Raw genomic sequence first — 16,033 nt, 5'->3', positions numbered from 1 at the left:
CCCATCCAAGTCAGCAGGAGCGTCTCTGTGGAGCTTTTATTGACTCTGGCTGCAGCGCAGCAGAGACATCGGCTTCTTCAGCTTTCATCGCTGGCATCAAGAAGCACTACGAATGGTGTGTTACAACAGCTGGTCCTACATATATATTCATGCGTTTGTGTCACCGACGTTTGAGAAAATACACGTGTCGATGCCGTTTGTTAATTTTCAAACAGGACTCGGCTTGTGCAGTTTGTTTGGATTTCACTCGAGACAAGTTTATTCATCCAGTGGTTATTTAGTGTCGGCACACTCGATGCTAATTTGCACCGTAAATGAAATACAATGAATCACTCAGCTCCAACAAAGCATTGTGGTGGATGTGGGAGAGATGAGCTTCTCCATGTTGAGTCTCACAGGAGAGACGAGGCTAAAGGAGCAGAAAACACAGCTGGATTCATGCCAGACTGAAATTAACTATCACATTCTTTATCGCCTATACATCGGGCACATGTATCTACTAAGTTATCCGCCTACTAAAAAAATAATCCATCGACGGTGAGTCATCTGCTCTAAATAGAAAAGGAGGATATTGTGTTTAGTAAGAACCGTTTCAAGTATTTAATCACAACCGACAGCAGCGACATTGGACTTTTAAATGCTTCTCAAATAAATGCACTCTGGCGGTTAGCATTTAGCATTTAACCTCGCAGCAGGCTCATTAACTACCTGAAGTCTTTAAACTCTCAACTAAGTGAAACGGAGGCAAATTTTGTGAGGCCGCTGTTACAAGCGGTTTTATCTTCTGGACTAGAGTGTAAAAAAATGGCAAACTGGTTTCAGCACGGCTCGCTACCTTTTTGAGCATGTTAAGTTTTAATTTCACTTATTATATTTGAAATAAAATAACACAAGCGAGCTCGCACTGCAGGCAGCCGCAGGCGTTGTTGGACATCTGCTCGCGTATACAGGGAGGTTGACTATTGTCCTACAGTGCTTCTAGTGGCCGCTGGGAGAATGACAGTTAAGTGACACCTTGTAATGGAATAAAACCAACAATCCAGGTCCAGACTGAACATACATCCATGCTATGGAGAAACTCTCAGCCAAATAACGTGGGACTGTTCTGAATGTAATCATTTTAAACCTTTCCCAGGTGGGAGAGTTTATTCTTTCCATATCAAGTCATGATTGATGGGGATCGATTGATGTCGGGGACATATGGCAGTAATGATAATATTAGCATCGCTGTGCAGGACTGTTATGGTAAAGAGAGAACCGAGCTGTACGCCTGGTACGCCGACATTCCCACCCTTACCTACCATGATGAATTACGGGTGTTGAGATTGTTAGCACAAGTGGCTGTAATGAGTCTTTCCTCACTGGGTGGTAGACTGCAGATTTCATGAGAAGGTGAGGAGTTTGGACGAAGTGGAGCTGCGACTTTCCCAAAATGAATCAGTTGAGGTGGAGGTGGCGTTTGTTAATTATGGATTATTTACATTGAATAACAACTACAAGGTTGAAAGAATGACTAATATGACATGATTGATGCTTTCCATTGGTTCTTTGACACTGTTGCTTAAAAAAAAAGAAAGATTTGAGAGCAGAAGACTGTGGATCTAACATTTCTATCTAGTTTGTTTTTGACGATCAGACACACCTGCACTGCCAACGCTCCTCCGTCTACCTGCAGGTGTGAGGTCCTCAAGGAAATGACGCTAAAAGCATCGAGGTGTGAGCCTCCAAGGAACGACTGCAAAGGCTGAGTCTGTCACATGAGACAAGCGAGAGTCTTTTATCTGAGAAAATATAGCACAGCGCGGTCACACTGGGACTGAAGAATTCCACTCGCCGACAAAGCAGCTCCGCAAACTTCCAAACTCGACATCTGGTGCTACATTGAGGCGAATTACTTCCAAGAGTGTGTCATGGGCCTCCAGCCGACATGAAGGATGGGAATGATATACAAAGCCAGGAGACAGATCTGTCATGGAGGGGAAAAAAAACATGTCCAAGTTCTTGACAACAGGGATGGATTCTTTGGGAGGAAAGAACCAAAGCAAAAATCTCTTCAGCTGCAGCCTACAGGTCGTCCATCCTGCCGTCTTTCATCATCCAACAAGCGTCTCCAATCGGTGAAAGGCAGGTTATACTCTTGACGGGTCATCGGGTCATTAGAAGCAGTGGTGTCAAACTCATTTCAGCTCGGGGACCACCGGTCCTCCCTGTTCTACATTCCGTCATCCTGTTGGGGAATGCACTGGAGTTGATCCCGGTTAACTCTGAGTGAAGGCACGGTACAAACCGAGTGGATCACCAGTATAAACAGAGATGGATAACTGAATTATGTCCGTTTTGTCGGCCTGACAGATTCCGATAGACCTGATGAAGTCAGGTTAACCCATTACATCACCGTGCAGCCATAATCTCTAAATTTTCTCGACGTACTGAAAAGAACAACAGTTCTCCGTGTCAGCATATAAAGAGTTAAAAAATGTCACATCATCATTTTAAGCTGCACTTTAAGCAACAAAAGGTAAAAAAGTGGCAGAACAAAAGCCTCCCACACACCTTCTGCCACCAAAGTGAGATATGAATAATAAACGGAAAAGGAGGGGGGGAGGGGTGGGTGGGGGGAGGGGGTATTGTTTGAGCATCGAAGGTAAAATGAAAGATGGGAAAACAATCTTGGCTTGCTCAGGGTGGGCTGGGGCGCTGTCTGCACTCAGACTGCCGGCGTCAGGAGAGAATAATAATCAACAGGCAGAGAAAAGTCCCAACGTCTTGGTTCCTCCAACTCGAATGTCAAAGAAACGACAGAAACGAGGATAAAGTTTGGCCTCGGTTAAATACTTAAAAAACATCTTCAAAGAAATAAATTGTTGAAGTGTTAAATAAAAACCAAGCACTACAAATAAGAGAGAAAAAACAAATCTGATTCTACACAAAAACTGAAGTGGGTATTATTTGATGCGTGCGTGCGTGTGTGTGTGTGTGTGTGTGTGTGTGTGATCCTGTTATCAAAAGGGATCGATGGGAGTCTACAATGACTCTCCATCCGAGCGTCGCAATCCGGTCGCATCGCGAAGAAGTACAAAAGTACAACGCTTCATCCATCCATCCATCCATATATTTAAAATCATATTTAAAACTTAATTTTATGTAAAAAAAAATAAAATCAGTTAGAAAATGAGCTTGACGATAAAAACAAAAGTGTGACAGTTCTGATTATATATAAACTTGAATTAAAGGAATCTGACTAGCGTGAGACGATATATGCTTTCTATTTCCCATTAAAAACAGTTATTATCAATAAACCAGAAATAAAGTAAAAACGCCTCGAGGTTCATTCAAAAAAGAAAAAAAATTCAAAATGGAGAAAAAATAGATTTTAAACGGTTTTTCTAATACTACATTACAACCATACTGATTTATTTTTCTTCCATCGATCTGGCGCCCCCTATAGCACACCGCCTTTTCACGCCACTGTCATCAGACGTCCCTCACATAACGCCAGGCTTCCTTACGCTCGAACTTACGAGATAAACAGCGACTCGAGCCGCTGCCATCGACGTCGCTAGCTCTATATCGTTTCTATATCGGCCTGTCCGACTTAGCAACGGTGACTAAGGGAAGGGGGCGGGGCCAGAGGTCAGACGAAGATGCCGTGAGGCCTCACCGCTGCAGTCCTGCGTCTGCCACTCCAGACACTGGCCGTAGGGGAAGGAGACGACGTAGGCGGAGGAGTCGACGCAGCGCTGCGTGCTGCTGCACCACATGCACTCCATGGCCTGGCTGGTGCAGTTGGAGCAGCCGGTGCGCACGGCGCACGGCGTCTTGCAGGGGCGGGCGCTCGGACTCTGCGGACTCCCTGAGGACAGAGATTCTCTGCTCGGTAAATCAGAAAGATGATTATCATACTGAACGGGCTGAAACTTCCTCCTGCTGTGGAGCAGAAACAATCCGGGGACGAGGAACTTTCTTCTTTTTATCGCTGATTACTTCCTTATAGTCACTCGTTTTCCTTCCGTCTTGTGTTTCCGTCGCTCTCCTTTCCCTTCTTTCCTTTCTTCTCAACCTTCCCATCGCTTTACTTTCTCTCCATTTCTTCGTCACTGATTCTGTCTTTCGATCATTCTCCATTCTCTACTTCTTGCTCTTTATTTCTTTGCCTCGTCTCCTTTCTTTCCCTCTCTTCCTCTCTCCCTTGCTCTACTTTTTCCATCTCTTTTATCCGCCTTTTTTTCATCTCCATCCTTTCCTTGTCAAGTCTTCTCTGTCTGTCTCTCCCCTTTGACTCCATCTTTCTATCAGTCTGTCCTGTATTTCTTTCCATCCTTTTCTTTCTATCCCCCCTTTAATTTCCAATTTTCTCCCTTATTTCTCGTTTATTTCTTTCACTCTCCTTTATATGTTTGTTTCTCCTTCCTTCCTTTTCTCTCCTTTACTTCAGTCTCTGTCCTTTCCCTTTTCCATCTTTCTCTTTAGTTTGTCTCTCTCCCCTTCCATTTATTTCTGTCATTTTTACTCCTTTTTCCCCTCCCCCCTCCCCCCCTCCCTCCCTCCGTTGTTTTACCTGCAGGTTTCTCACAGATGAGTCCGTCGGTGTTGGCGGTGCAGGGGTTTGCTCTCAGTCCGTTCACCTGCGCTCTGTCCAGGTAGGCGCAGAACCCCGAGTCGCTGGGTTCACCGGGGGCCCAACGCAGGCTGCTGTTGGTGAAGGGGGACAAGTCCTCCCACCCCCAGTACGAGACGTTGATCTTCCTCAGGCCCACCCAGGGGGACAGGCTCTGCAGGAACACACACACACACACACACACACACACACACACACACACACACACACACACACACACACACACACACACACACACACACACACACACACACACACACACACACACACCATCTGTTCACTCAATAGTCACAACAATTTCTATCATATTTGTATTTCGTCTCATCAATCAGATATTTACCACTGTTAAAAATATAAAATGTTGACTATTTAATCAAAGAATATTAAGTTTGTTAGAAAACACAAAAATTTAACACAACTTCATTAAACTAAAGACCTTGATACTGATATGATAGTGGAAAAGTTGTGCTTATTCAAATAAACAAATATAGATAGATAGATAGATAGATAGATAGATAGATAGATAGATAGATAGATAGATAGATAGATAGATAGATAGATAGATAGATAGATAGATAGATAGATAGATAGATAGATAGATAGATAGATAGATAGATAGATAGATAGATAGATAGATAGATAGATAAAATAAAATAGTCTAAAAAGCATAACAAGCAGGGAGAACTTAATGAGAAATAGGAGAAAATAAATAAATGAATAAATAAATAAATAGAAATGATTAATTAAAACATATCCAATAAATTAAATATTGAGTCAATTCAAATTAACCACTAATTGCAGTATATTTAAAATATATTTTACAAAGTCAGCGTAAACTAGACAGAGATGCCCAGCTCCCTTTAAGAGGTGGAAAAATCATAGAAACACGGTTAAAGCTTCTAATTTATGTGATGAGAGCTTAACTGAAAACACGAGGAGAAAATGCAATGAGTCAAGCTCAAAGCTTTTTACAGCTGTAATAAACACAGTGAACCCCGGAGACTTTGGTTGTGTGTTTCTTATTTTTAGACTGGGGATAAAAAAGGGGTAGTAATGAGCTGTAATTGTGCAGTTCACATGTTGAAAAAGACCTAGAAACACAGAAGAGAAGAAGAAAAATGACAATTAAGAGAAGATTCTAAATCAAACCTGCTTCAAATGACTGTAATCGCTTCAGGCGGAGTGAGAAGGTTTATGACAGAAGCGAAGTTCAGGGAACATTTTGATTATTTTCTGACTAAACCAGCGTAATTTATTTAATGAGGTCCGTACAGCCGTGCAGTGGTTTGCACTTCCACCTCACAGTGAGCTAATCTCAGGTCTGAGTCCAGATTTAAAATAATAATCTTTATTGAACACACAAGTACATATGTAGAAAGTAGAAAACTAAATTTAAAAAATAATGGAAGATACAACACACTAAACTGTGCATATACAATCTTTTAAAAAAATATATATAATTTTTTATTTTTTTTAATAATGGAACTATTACAAAAATATACCAAAACTGTGCATGCTAAAATTTATAAAGTGCTGATTTTGCATGTTAATCCTGTGTTGGTTCTCTCTGTGCCCAGTGCAAGAACGTGGATTGAGGTTAATTGATGACTTTAAGGCCCACGCAACTTCTCAACTAAATTGTTTGCGTTTTTGCGCAATTTGTCTTGATATTTCAGTGATTCTTCTCAGAAATCAAGAGAAAAATAAATTCACCCCCCCCCCGACCCTCCGACAATATGAAAACCTTCGCCACTCTCCACAGAAACAACGAGGAACATGTTTAACTGCTGCTCTTCATCTTCCACCTGTGTGGTCGAACCCAATAAAGTTCATCACTCAAACTTTCAGGCCACAAACATTTAACGAGAGGAAATTTCAATCTGTGTGAGAGCTGATAAAACGAAGTAAACACGTTGGGCTGCCAGCTGTTCCGCACGCATCTGGATTCTCCGATGGGAATTTTTCATTCCTCTGGGAAAAAACTTGATCTTTGATTTCAGACTTTACAGTTACAATCTAATAACCTGAGTAATGGAACGGAGCTCCATCGGCTTCGTTTATTGATTCTCCTTTGTGACGCTCTCCTACTAAATAACTCAGGTTTTACCATCTCCACTCCACACGTTCCGATAATAACAATAATAATAAGCGACTTTAAATTTACGGCGTTACGGTAACGCGCCGTCTGGCGTCGCCAATAAATCAGAGCTGCTGTTGTGGATATCGTGTCGGGGGAAAGTAAACTCCTGGGATCAGTCCATTTGTCCATATTAATCCACAGGAGGGTATTTTATGGTATAACAGGAAGCTAAAAGTCAGATGTTTAATTAGAGCCGATCCACGTGGACACTGCTGTCACATCAGGATCTGGAAATAATAAATTCTTAACTAACATTTTTTAAGTTAAAATTTTTGTAGATTTAATTGTAATAATCGGAAATTTAAGGAGAATTTTAGACTTTTCCATGCTTGTGTTTTCTATTGTTTGTCATTTATATGTGATAATGTATATTTATGATTGTGGTGTTTCCCAGATTGAGAGCCAGGATCCTTTCAGAGTCTGTTAGGGATTACAGGTTGGATTATTAGATATTATTAGATATTCTTTATGTGGTTTCTGTTATGGATGACTTCTCTTTTGTTAAAGTTTTTGATGGTCGCAAATAAATGCAGCCTTTATAAAAACTTCAAACTGTCCAAATTTGCACAAATTTAAATATTTAAAAATGGGATACGTTTTTAAAACTTTTCATAATGACAATGTTGTGGGTTCAATCTCTTCGTGTGTGGTGTCTTTCTATTTGCTGACCAAGAAATCGGTGCATAATGGACTGTTATCTTCAGCTGTGACTGACTCCAGTTGTCAAACAGTGACATCTAGTGGTCCCGGGTAGTACTGAACGTACTTGTATTTCTTGACAAGTCGCTTCTTAATATATTTTGCACAGGTGAGGATCTATAAAAGTATTTATGGAGTGGCAAGAGAAGGGCAGACATTTTTTAAGGGGTGGCAAAACATATGGCGAACGTATGTATACGTACTAAATTTAATCACGCGTACCGAACAAATCAGGCTTCTGCCAAATGTCAAACTGGGGGTAACTTATCTTTAAATTTATCACTGCCAACTGGGCTGGCAAGGCTTTCTTTTTAGGGTGGCATTTACCACCTCGGTAGTAAATTCGAGTTCCCCACCCCCACCCAACACCACCACAATTTTTCGTGTTCCGTTTTACCATTCATTGTGGGCAAGTTGCTGTTGCACTTTTGCTTAAACTTGAGTTAAAGCTTGAATTTACTGAATGACAGCGCCTCCTTTACTTTATTATTTTGGGATTGTTTTCTATGCATTTTAGCTCTGAGGACAGTCCCAGCAATAAAGTTTCACTTTTGACAATACTGATGTCTGTAGTCAGTTTTAAGTGCATTGAGAAAAAAAATCAAAACTCGAATATTTCTTTAAAAAAAACCTGATTTTATCTTTTTTTTCAGCCAAATCGCTCAGCCTTACCGTGTCCTCTCATTGTTAATGTTTATAGTGTATTGTTCTCTGCATGCACGTGTCTGTCCTATTGTTACAAAAACAAACAACAGCACTAACTAGTGGCCCAACATGGTAACTACATCGTTTTCAGTGTTTTCTGCCCCTTTCGTGGAAATAGAGATCGTATTTAAAACGCAAAAAAACCCCACAAAATTAAGAAAAAAAAAGAAAAAGCTGTGGAAAATGAATAAATGCTCGAGTTAAAAAAAGATACGTGGAAAAAAACTCCTTAAATAGAAATATTTTCTTGCAGTTTCCCCGCAGCCTGAAACTTCTAGCTGAAGTATCTTTTCTCACAACTTTTTCTTCTCCGGAATTGAAATACTTTGTCGACGTTATGTCCTGAGTCGACACCTTTGTCTCACCTCCAGCACAAAGCCAATGGAAAACAGCGAATATCACGCGGGCATCCTCGCTCCCGTTTCTTTTATTTATGACTTCGCTGTGGGACGCGGACCCACCTTGTCCTGCAGCTGATACTTCTGCAGCTCCTCCAGAACGAAGTGGACCTGTCTGTCTGTTAGCAGGGAGGCGATGTTCCCCCCCAGGTTTTTGCAGTAGTGCTGGGCGTTATCGTAGCTCTCCCTGCTGGAGTTGATTCTCAGGCAGGCCTCGCCGACGTGGTGCCAGCCCTCCCCGCACAGCTGGCCTGCACACACAAAATACGTCCATTTATACGTGGTACTCATGATAAAGGCTTTAAAGTATCACAGCAATGTGCACGGTGACTGAACGGGGAAAGCTGCAGAGCTTTTTAGAAACTAAAGGAGAAATTTGGACTCGGGGAACATGATCGATACCTGCAAATTAGAGACTACTTTGAAAAGAAGATAAAAACTGATACAACAAATGAAATAATAGAGATATTTTAGAAAGCATACGAGGGGGGAAAAAAGGCAGAGTAATTTCAGCTCTACGAAGGTTTAATGTCACACAGATATAGTTCATCACCCCAAAGAGAAAGGGGAAAATGAGCTTGGAGAACACATCCCAGGAATATGGCTTATATGTAAAGCACAGTGCATGTCCATGAGCTGTAATATAACTGGGAGAATTTGATTAGATATTTTATTACTCTTAAAATCAAGAGGGGAGTGGTCTCAACCCAGCAGCCATGCTGGAGATCAAGTGGATTGTTGGATGTAGACCGCATATAAGCCCAAATATAAAACACAATATGGCCAACGTTAAATACAATACTAGGATATGAGAGAACCAGATCTTGTAAGGACACATACCAGGTGAGGTAATTCAAGAAGAAGATCAGAAGAAGGGTGGGAGACACAATTTTATCAAAAAAATGGGAAGAGGAAGAGGACGACATTGTAAAGCTGAAGAGTTAATTATGTGTATGTGTTATACCCAACCACCAAAATGGTTAATTAAAAACAATATATATAAATATATAAATGACCACCAATATATATAAAAAAAAATCCCCAAAAAGAAAAAATGGGTTCCGAAGCGGAGAAATTTGAAAATGACGCATCTGCTTTGAAAAAACAACGATGATGTCATCACTCCACCACTCGACTCAACGTCACTTAACATGGCGGACTACCTGCTCCAGGTCGAGCTGCACTGAGGCTTAATAAGGACATGTGATAGATTTGCAGATTTATCCAGTTCTGTTGTATTTCTGTGGCAGCGTTACAGCACCACCTATCGGCCTGGCATATGTACTACACCCGGGAATTTTTTTTAAGGATGACAGGGGGAAAAAAAGAATATTGCTTTTGCTCACGAGGACAGGGCCTGAGTCAGCGCATTTTCGGAAACTTCCACCTTGGGAGCAGTTTTAAAAAATAATTCGCATTTTCTGTGGCTCCTGGCACGGTTGTCCGGTAAACAAACCCCCGATACACCACAGATGTCGATGCGTAAAAATACAAAAGCACCACAATCGCCTACATCGCACAACATAGCATGTTGAAACCGCTAGCGTGTTAGCAGTGTGTTAGCGTGTGGTTGACGTGCTCGCTGGGTTTCATCAGTTTGCATCTATAACATAAAGCGCGTGTTGGCAGAGGATCCCGAAGGTTATAGAAAATGATTCAATCTCATTATGCCAGCAGTAGCTTGTAGCTTTTTGCAGATTAACATTCAAACATACAGAACTACTAAATTATTCATGTATTTACAATAAAAGCTTTCGGTTCTGGAGCATCAGCACAGAGAGTCTGTACGAAGACGCAGCACACCACAGCTTTCCTGGAACAGCGTTGTCACGTTAACATGCTGGCCAATGCTCAACATGCATGTCGGAAATATTGATTATGATGATTATGACCTCGATTTACTGTGGAGATAAACTCATGTAAGACACACATGAGCTGATTATCTCCATCTTGTTTACATTTTGAAAAACAGTTTTTCTTCTCTGCGCAGCTTCTTTTGCCTCGGTGATATTAAATAAAGTCGTTTTCCATCAGTATATTTGTGAAACATCCGAGAGTGAGAGAAGTAAAGGTGCGGCAGTCAGACTCCTGGACATTTATTTGGTGTTGCTGATAAAGAGTGAGAAGCACGAGTCCTGGCAAGTGTCAAAAAATGTGCTTCATGCGAGTCCAAAGCCCGGTGATTTACGAGTGTGTGAGAGGAGGCAGCACATCCAGGCCGAGAGGGACTTTATTACGCCCGAGGGGAGATTTGTTGTGCAGCCGGCAAACGCACAACCAGCAAAAATAAATAAATAAATAAATAAATAAATAAAGAAAGAAAGAAAGAAAGAAAGAGAATAAACTAAAAAACAAGCGGGTTGAATTAATCAGAAAAGGCAACAGGAGCTAGAATTTATGAGTTTTATCAGACTGTGTGAACGATCAAACGTGAAGAAAAATCCTTCCGAGCCGTCTCCGTCATCTGATTGGCTGCTAGAAGAAAGCCACGCCCACATCACTTCCTGGTTGTACCTGCAGCTCACTCTGGTTGCTCTATTTATTTATTTATTTGGCTAATTAAATCTGTTTCAAATATCATTATTTAAAAAACATACAGAATATTAAGATGCAGACAGGAGGAAGAAGTAAAACATGGAAAGTGAAGGAGGAGAACCGTGGAGAAGGATAAAGACACTAACGACAAGGGAAAAGGGAGGAGAGGAGGAGAAGAGGAAGAAGAAGAAAGAAGAGAAGATGAAAAATTAGGAGGAGGAAGAGGGTAAATAATGAGGATAATAAAAAGAACGGGGAGAAGGATGACAAGGAGAACACAGAGGAAGAGGAGGAGAGGAGGAAAAATAAGAAAAGTGACGGAGAAAAAAGGAGAAGAAGGTGAGCAGAATGAGGATGATGAGTATCAGAAAAAGAAAGAAGAGGTGGGGAAGAAAAAAGAGAGGGGAGAAGAGGAAGAGGATAGATGAGAAGGAGGACAAGGAGGAACAGAAGAAGGAGGAGAAAAGGAAGAAGAGAATGGGAGGAGTAGGGGAAGGAAAACAATGAGGAGGAGAAGAAAGGATAACAGGGAGGAGGAGGAGAATGAAGAGGAAGAAGAGGATGAAAAGAGATAACATAAGGGAAGGACAAGAAAGGAGAGAAGGTGGAGGACAGCGAGGGAGGAGGAGGAAGATGCAAAAAGAAAGAAATGTGAAGGAGGAAAAGAAGGAGAGGAGGAAGAACAAATATGGAGGCGCATGAGGAGAAGGTGAATGAAGAGGAAGAAGAGGAGGAAAGAGGTAAAAAAAAAAAAAAAGGAAAATGAAGGAGAAGGACTAGACGGGTGGGGGGGGGGGTCACGGAGGGGGACTGTAACGGCGGAGGGGGCCGTTCAATTAGCCGCCGTGAAAGGATGAAAGGAGGGAAAAGTCATTCTGCCTCCGCTGAGCACCGTCGTTTATTTTGGTCCGTCGGTCTGATTACATTCGCCGACCCATAATGGCTTCCATCAGCGGCCTCTCAGGCTGCAGGAGAGAACAACAAATACCTGCCCCCCCCCCCCCCCCCCAGGAGCAAACAATAATCGACCAACACCAAGAAAGACTGAAGAAGAGGACGAGGAAGAGGATGGTAATGTATAGATTGACTCAAAAAAAGGATGAGATAAACAAGTCAGGTAACTGAATAATTAGCCGTAACAACAGCCTCTAATTACTATATACTTTTTTTTTTTTTTCTATTGCATTAGTAAATACCGCCTGGGGCCACTAGATGTCAGTGTACGACAACAGAAAAGTGCTACAATATCCCTGCAAAGCCTTTGTTAGTACCGTACTGAGTAAACACCGAGAGTTCTGGAGCCGCCGCAGCTGTTATCAACAGTCACATCTGGACGTGGGAAATAAATGTGACTTTGGACCCGTTTAAACGACAGCCTTTCAAATGAAAACGCATCGCATTCGCATTTTTCTTTTCAAAAAAGTTGCGTGGTTACGTGGCAACATTTTTACAACACTGTCAGTTCCCAGCAAAAAACTCTAAATTACATTCGTATTTTATTTGCGCACCAGATTAATTTTCTAAACGAGTTGTATCTCATGGCTAAAAATAGCTGAAATGGATAAAACAGCTTAAAAGAGTTACTTTTTAAATCAACATGATTTAAAAAATTTTTCTATACCAGGCAGCCAACGAGCATTAGAATTAGAAAAAGAGCAAACGACAACAATTCTGGTAGAAACTGAAGACACATACATGATGGCGGGGGAAAAAAACCTCAAAACTAAAACACTAAACACTAAACACACACGCTGAAATTTGGCCATTAGAGATTTTAAATATTGTATAAATAGCGTAATACCCCATTTCTTTGATATGAAATAGCTACTAAAACTCAAACAGTCACACGATTCTCGATTGAGCTCCTTGTTGCATGTAACTTTTCCTCGGGTTGCAGAATTTGCATCAACCAAGAAATCTACAAGGAGAATAAATACACAGTAAACAACAATAAACAGTTAAAAAGAAAAAAGAAAAAAATGCTTTGCATCGGCCTCCTAAATAAAACAAGAGTTCTGGAACAGCTTGGGAAAAGTCTGCCGGAGTCTTAATAATGTATCTATTGATGGATCTATGTGACATCCGGGGTGCGGTTTATGCATGCATGTCTGCATGCGTGAGATTGTTTACATGAGAATCAGCATGCGGCCTGAATCTCCTGCAACAAACAAACAAACAAACAAACAAACCAGAAAGTGAATAACTGGATGAGTTGGACTCTGAATCTGAAGTTTGAAATCTGTCGGACTCTTTGGGCTACTTTGACACGCTTGTTCCAGATTACCGTACTTCCTGGACTAGAAGTCAGAAAATCTGTCAGAATATCATGAAGAGGAAAATAAGATAAACGAGTCACACTGGTCAATAATAGCAATTAGTTTTCCTCCACAGACATAGAATGTGTTGAAGGAGTGAGTCAATAATAGTTCACCAACCATGTCTGCTAATCAACTCGTTGTGTTTTCATGTGTGTGACGTTACAGGATTTAATCCCAGATTAATGAGTATTACCATCATTATGTTACTTATCTGTATATTGCTTGCTTGTTACAGAAAACCATTCGTCATACATTCTACGTTCTACATTCATCCCATTCATCCGTCCACTCTGTCATTCGATGAGACATTAACTCTTCGTTAATCCCGCCAGTGGATCAGTAATCCCCAGGCCTATGTCCACCGACTGCGCTGGAGATCCCCTTGCTGTACTGCCGACCGTTTGACTCCGTTAAAGAGGATTAAGCTGTTCCCGGTGTCCGTCTGTACTCCCTGACCGGAGTTGCCGTTGTGGATAAAGTGGCCCCAGCACCACCCGCTACACCCGCTACACCCGCACAATCAGCAAGAGGTACTTTTGGTCAAATCGACAACTTTTGTCAGTGGAAACCCAAAAAGTACCGAACCATGACGTACAGCTCTGGCACAGACTGCACAGTGGGAACCAGGCGTCTGAGTTCCATCAACAAATAACCACGGATGTGGAGGTGTGTGTGTGTGTGTGTGTGTGTGTGTGTGTGTGTGTGTGTGTGTGTGTGTGTGTGTGTGTGTGTGTGTGTGTGTGTGTGTGTGTGTCTCCTCACCGGGCAGCGCCTGACACTCCTGCTGCTGCGGGTCCCACTGACAGTCGGCGTTCAGGGAGCAGCTCCTGCAGTTCGCCAGCCTGAAACACTCCTGCTCCTCCCTGCGCTTACACCTGGACGGCTCCGTCACCGACTGAACACACACACACACACACACACACACACACACACACACACACACACACACACACACACACCATGGAACCAGGTTAACGTGAAACGAGACGAGACAAATGAGTCGAAACATTAAAACAGAACGAGCGGCGGAGAACAAGGACGTTCACGTTCATCTTAATCTTCTGTTTCCCCCCAAAAATCTCATAATCTTTCACTATTTTAACTAAATTTAATCTACATGTGCAGGGCTTTTTCAGGATATCTTTTTTGGGGAACGTTGCCGTGGAAACGCAAAAGGTTTCCTGAAACGGAAACACAAAATGGAAGCGTTTTCAGACTTCAGATGAGTTTGCAAATCGTGGACTAGATGAATTTAACGACCTCACGTGCCGATTCTCTTTCAGTTCATCCAGATCTGTTTTGTTTTTTAATATTTCCCGCAGCTTTTCACTGGCTTATATTATTTTCGCAACAACTTTCAGCATTTTTTTCCACTATAAAGCTGTTTTTACATTTTTTTAATGGTTCCGTCACTCTTGGCTTGACTATGATTTGGTTTTTATTATTGAAAATTTTTTTCATGTATATATTTTAATGCACTTTAAATGTCACTGATGTTTTTTTATTTTTTTAAGTATTTAAAAAAAATCACCTTCACTGCTCTTTAAGTAGTAAAAAAAAAAAGACTTTTTTAACAGTATTTATTGGTGGAAAATTCAGCAACTTGATGCAACAAATGGACCTTTCGAGAAAACAACTTCCTGGCAGCGGATTAAAATGAGCGAACCAAATGTAAATCTGCGCCGGGATCGACCCTGATTTCCATGTAAGCTGGACGTTTTGTCCCGCGAGACGTTTGACCCGGACGCGACCCGACGGGAAGAGTAAAAGTAATAATACACACATGTCCTCTCCTCCGGGCGCCGTGCTTCCACAAGCTCAGCTGATGCTCAGACAACATGGACGGAGGCGGAGACAGAGACAGAGCGCCGCCATGCTGCTGGGCCAGCTCCAGAGTCAGCTACACACACACACACACACATACATGCACACACGCGCGCACACACACACACACACACACACACACACACACACACACATACACACACACACACGCACACACACACACAAAGAACAAGATTTTTTTTTAAAGTGCCATAAAAAGGGTTAAATGCCACTTTAATCACTGTAGCATGTAATAATGTAATAAATGTTAAATTATTATGTAATAACGCCACATTTTCTAATAAACTTTGTCGCATTGTGTAATAACTTAATAAATATTGCAGTTTTGACAAAATACGGGTCAAATGATTAAACGGACTCAGTAGGACTTTACAATCTGGTTTCATTTCTTCAAGAAAAAAGAAATGGCTGCTGGGAATACTGGTTGTCTCGTAAGTTTAAAAATCTACCAGCCACAACGGCAGGTGATTTTAAAAGTTAAATCTGAAATAGATCCTGAATTCTAGCATCGCTGTGTTGGCAGGACACGAGCAAATACAAAAACTGACATATAATTCGAGTTCAATGGAATCTTAATTTCTTCTCATAATACATGGAACCATGTCTTTGGACAAAAATTATCACATAATGAACCAAATTATTATATTTTCTTAAAGAAAACCCACGAAACACTCACATTTTGTAATATCTGTTGTAAGTTATTACAAAATGCGCCGTTATTACATAATGAGGTGAAAATGTATTACGTTATTACATATTGCACTATTATTACATA

At 41.3% G+C, this 16,033-nt stretch overlaps 1 protein-coding gene across 1 annotated transcript in view; it reads right to left on the bottom strand.

Moving 5' to 3' along the window:
* LOC308120496 (attractin-like protein 1) overlaps nucleotides 1-16,033 on the bottom strand; it is a gene marked incomplete at both ends in the record, with an annotated part of 279,677 nt that overhangs the window by 201,133 nt on the left and 62,511 nt on the right. Inside the window, 5 exons of the mRNA XM_080481128.1 lie at nucleotides 3,662-3,853; nucleotides 4,559-4,772; nucleotides 8,624-8,811; nucleotides 14,176-14,308; nucleotides 15,197-15,313. Of these exons, the coding sequence (XP_080337254.1) occupies nucleotides 3,662-3,853; nucleotides 4,559-4,772; nucleotides 8,624-8,811; nucleotides 14,176-14,308; nucleotides 15,197-15,313 (844 nt within the window). The remainder of the gene's footprint in view (nucleotides 1-3,661; nucleotides 3,854-4,558; nucleotides 4,773-8,623; nucleotides 8,812-14,175; nucleotides 14,309-15,196; nucleotides 15,314-16,033) is intronic.

This window comes from Lipophrys pholis, assembly GCF_963383615.2.
Source record: "Lipophrys pholis genome assembly, chromosome: 15".
Lineage (NCBI taxonomy): Eukaryota > Metazoa > Chordata > Actinopteri > Blenniiformes > Blenniidae > Lipophrys > Lipophrys pholis.
The sequence above is the reverse complement of the archived record's forward strand: the minus strand, read 5'-3'. Positions and strand labels throughout refer to the sequence as shown.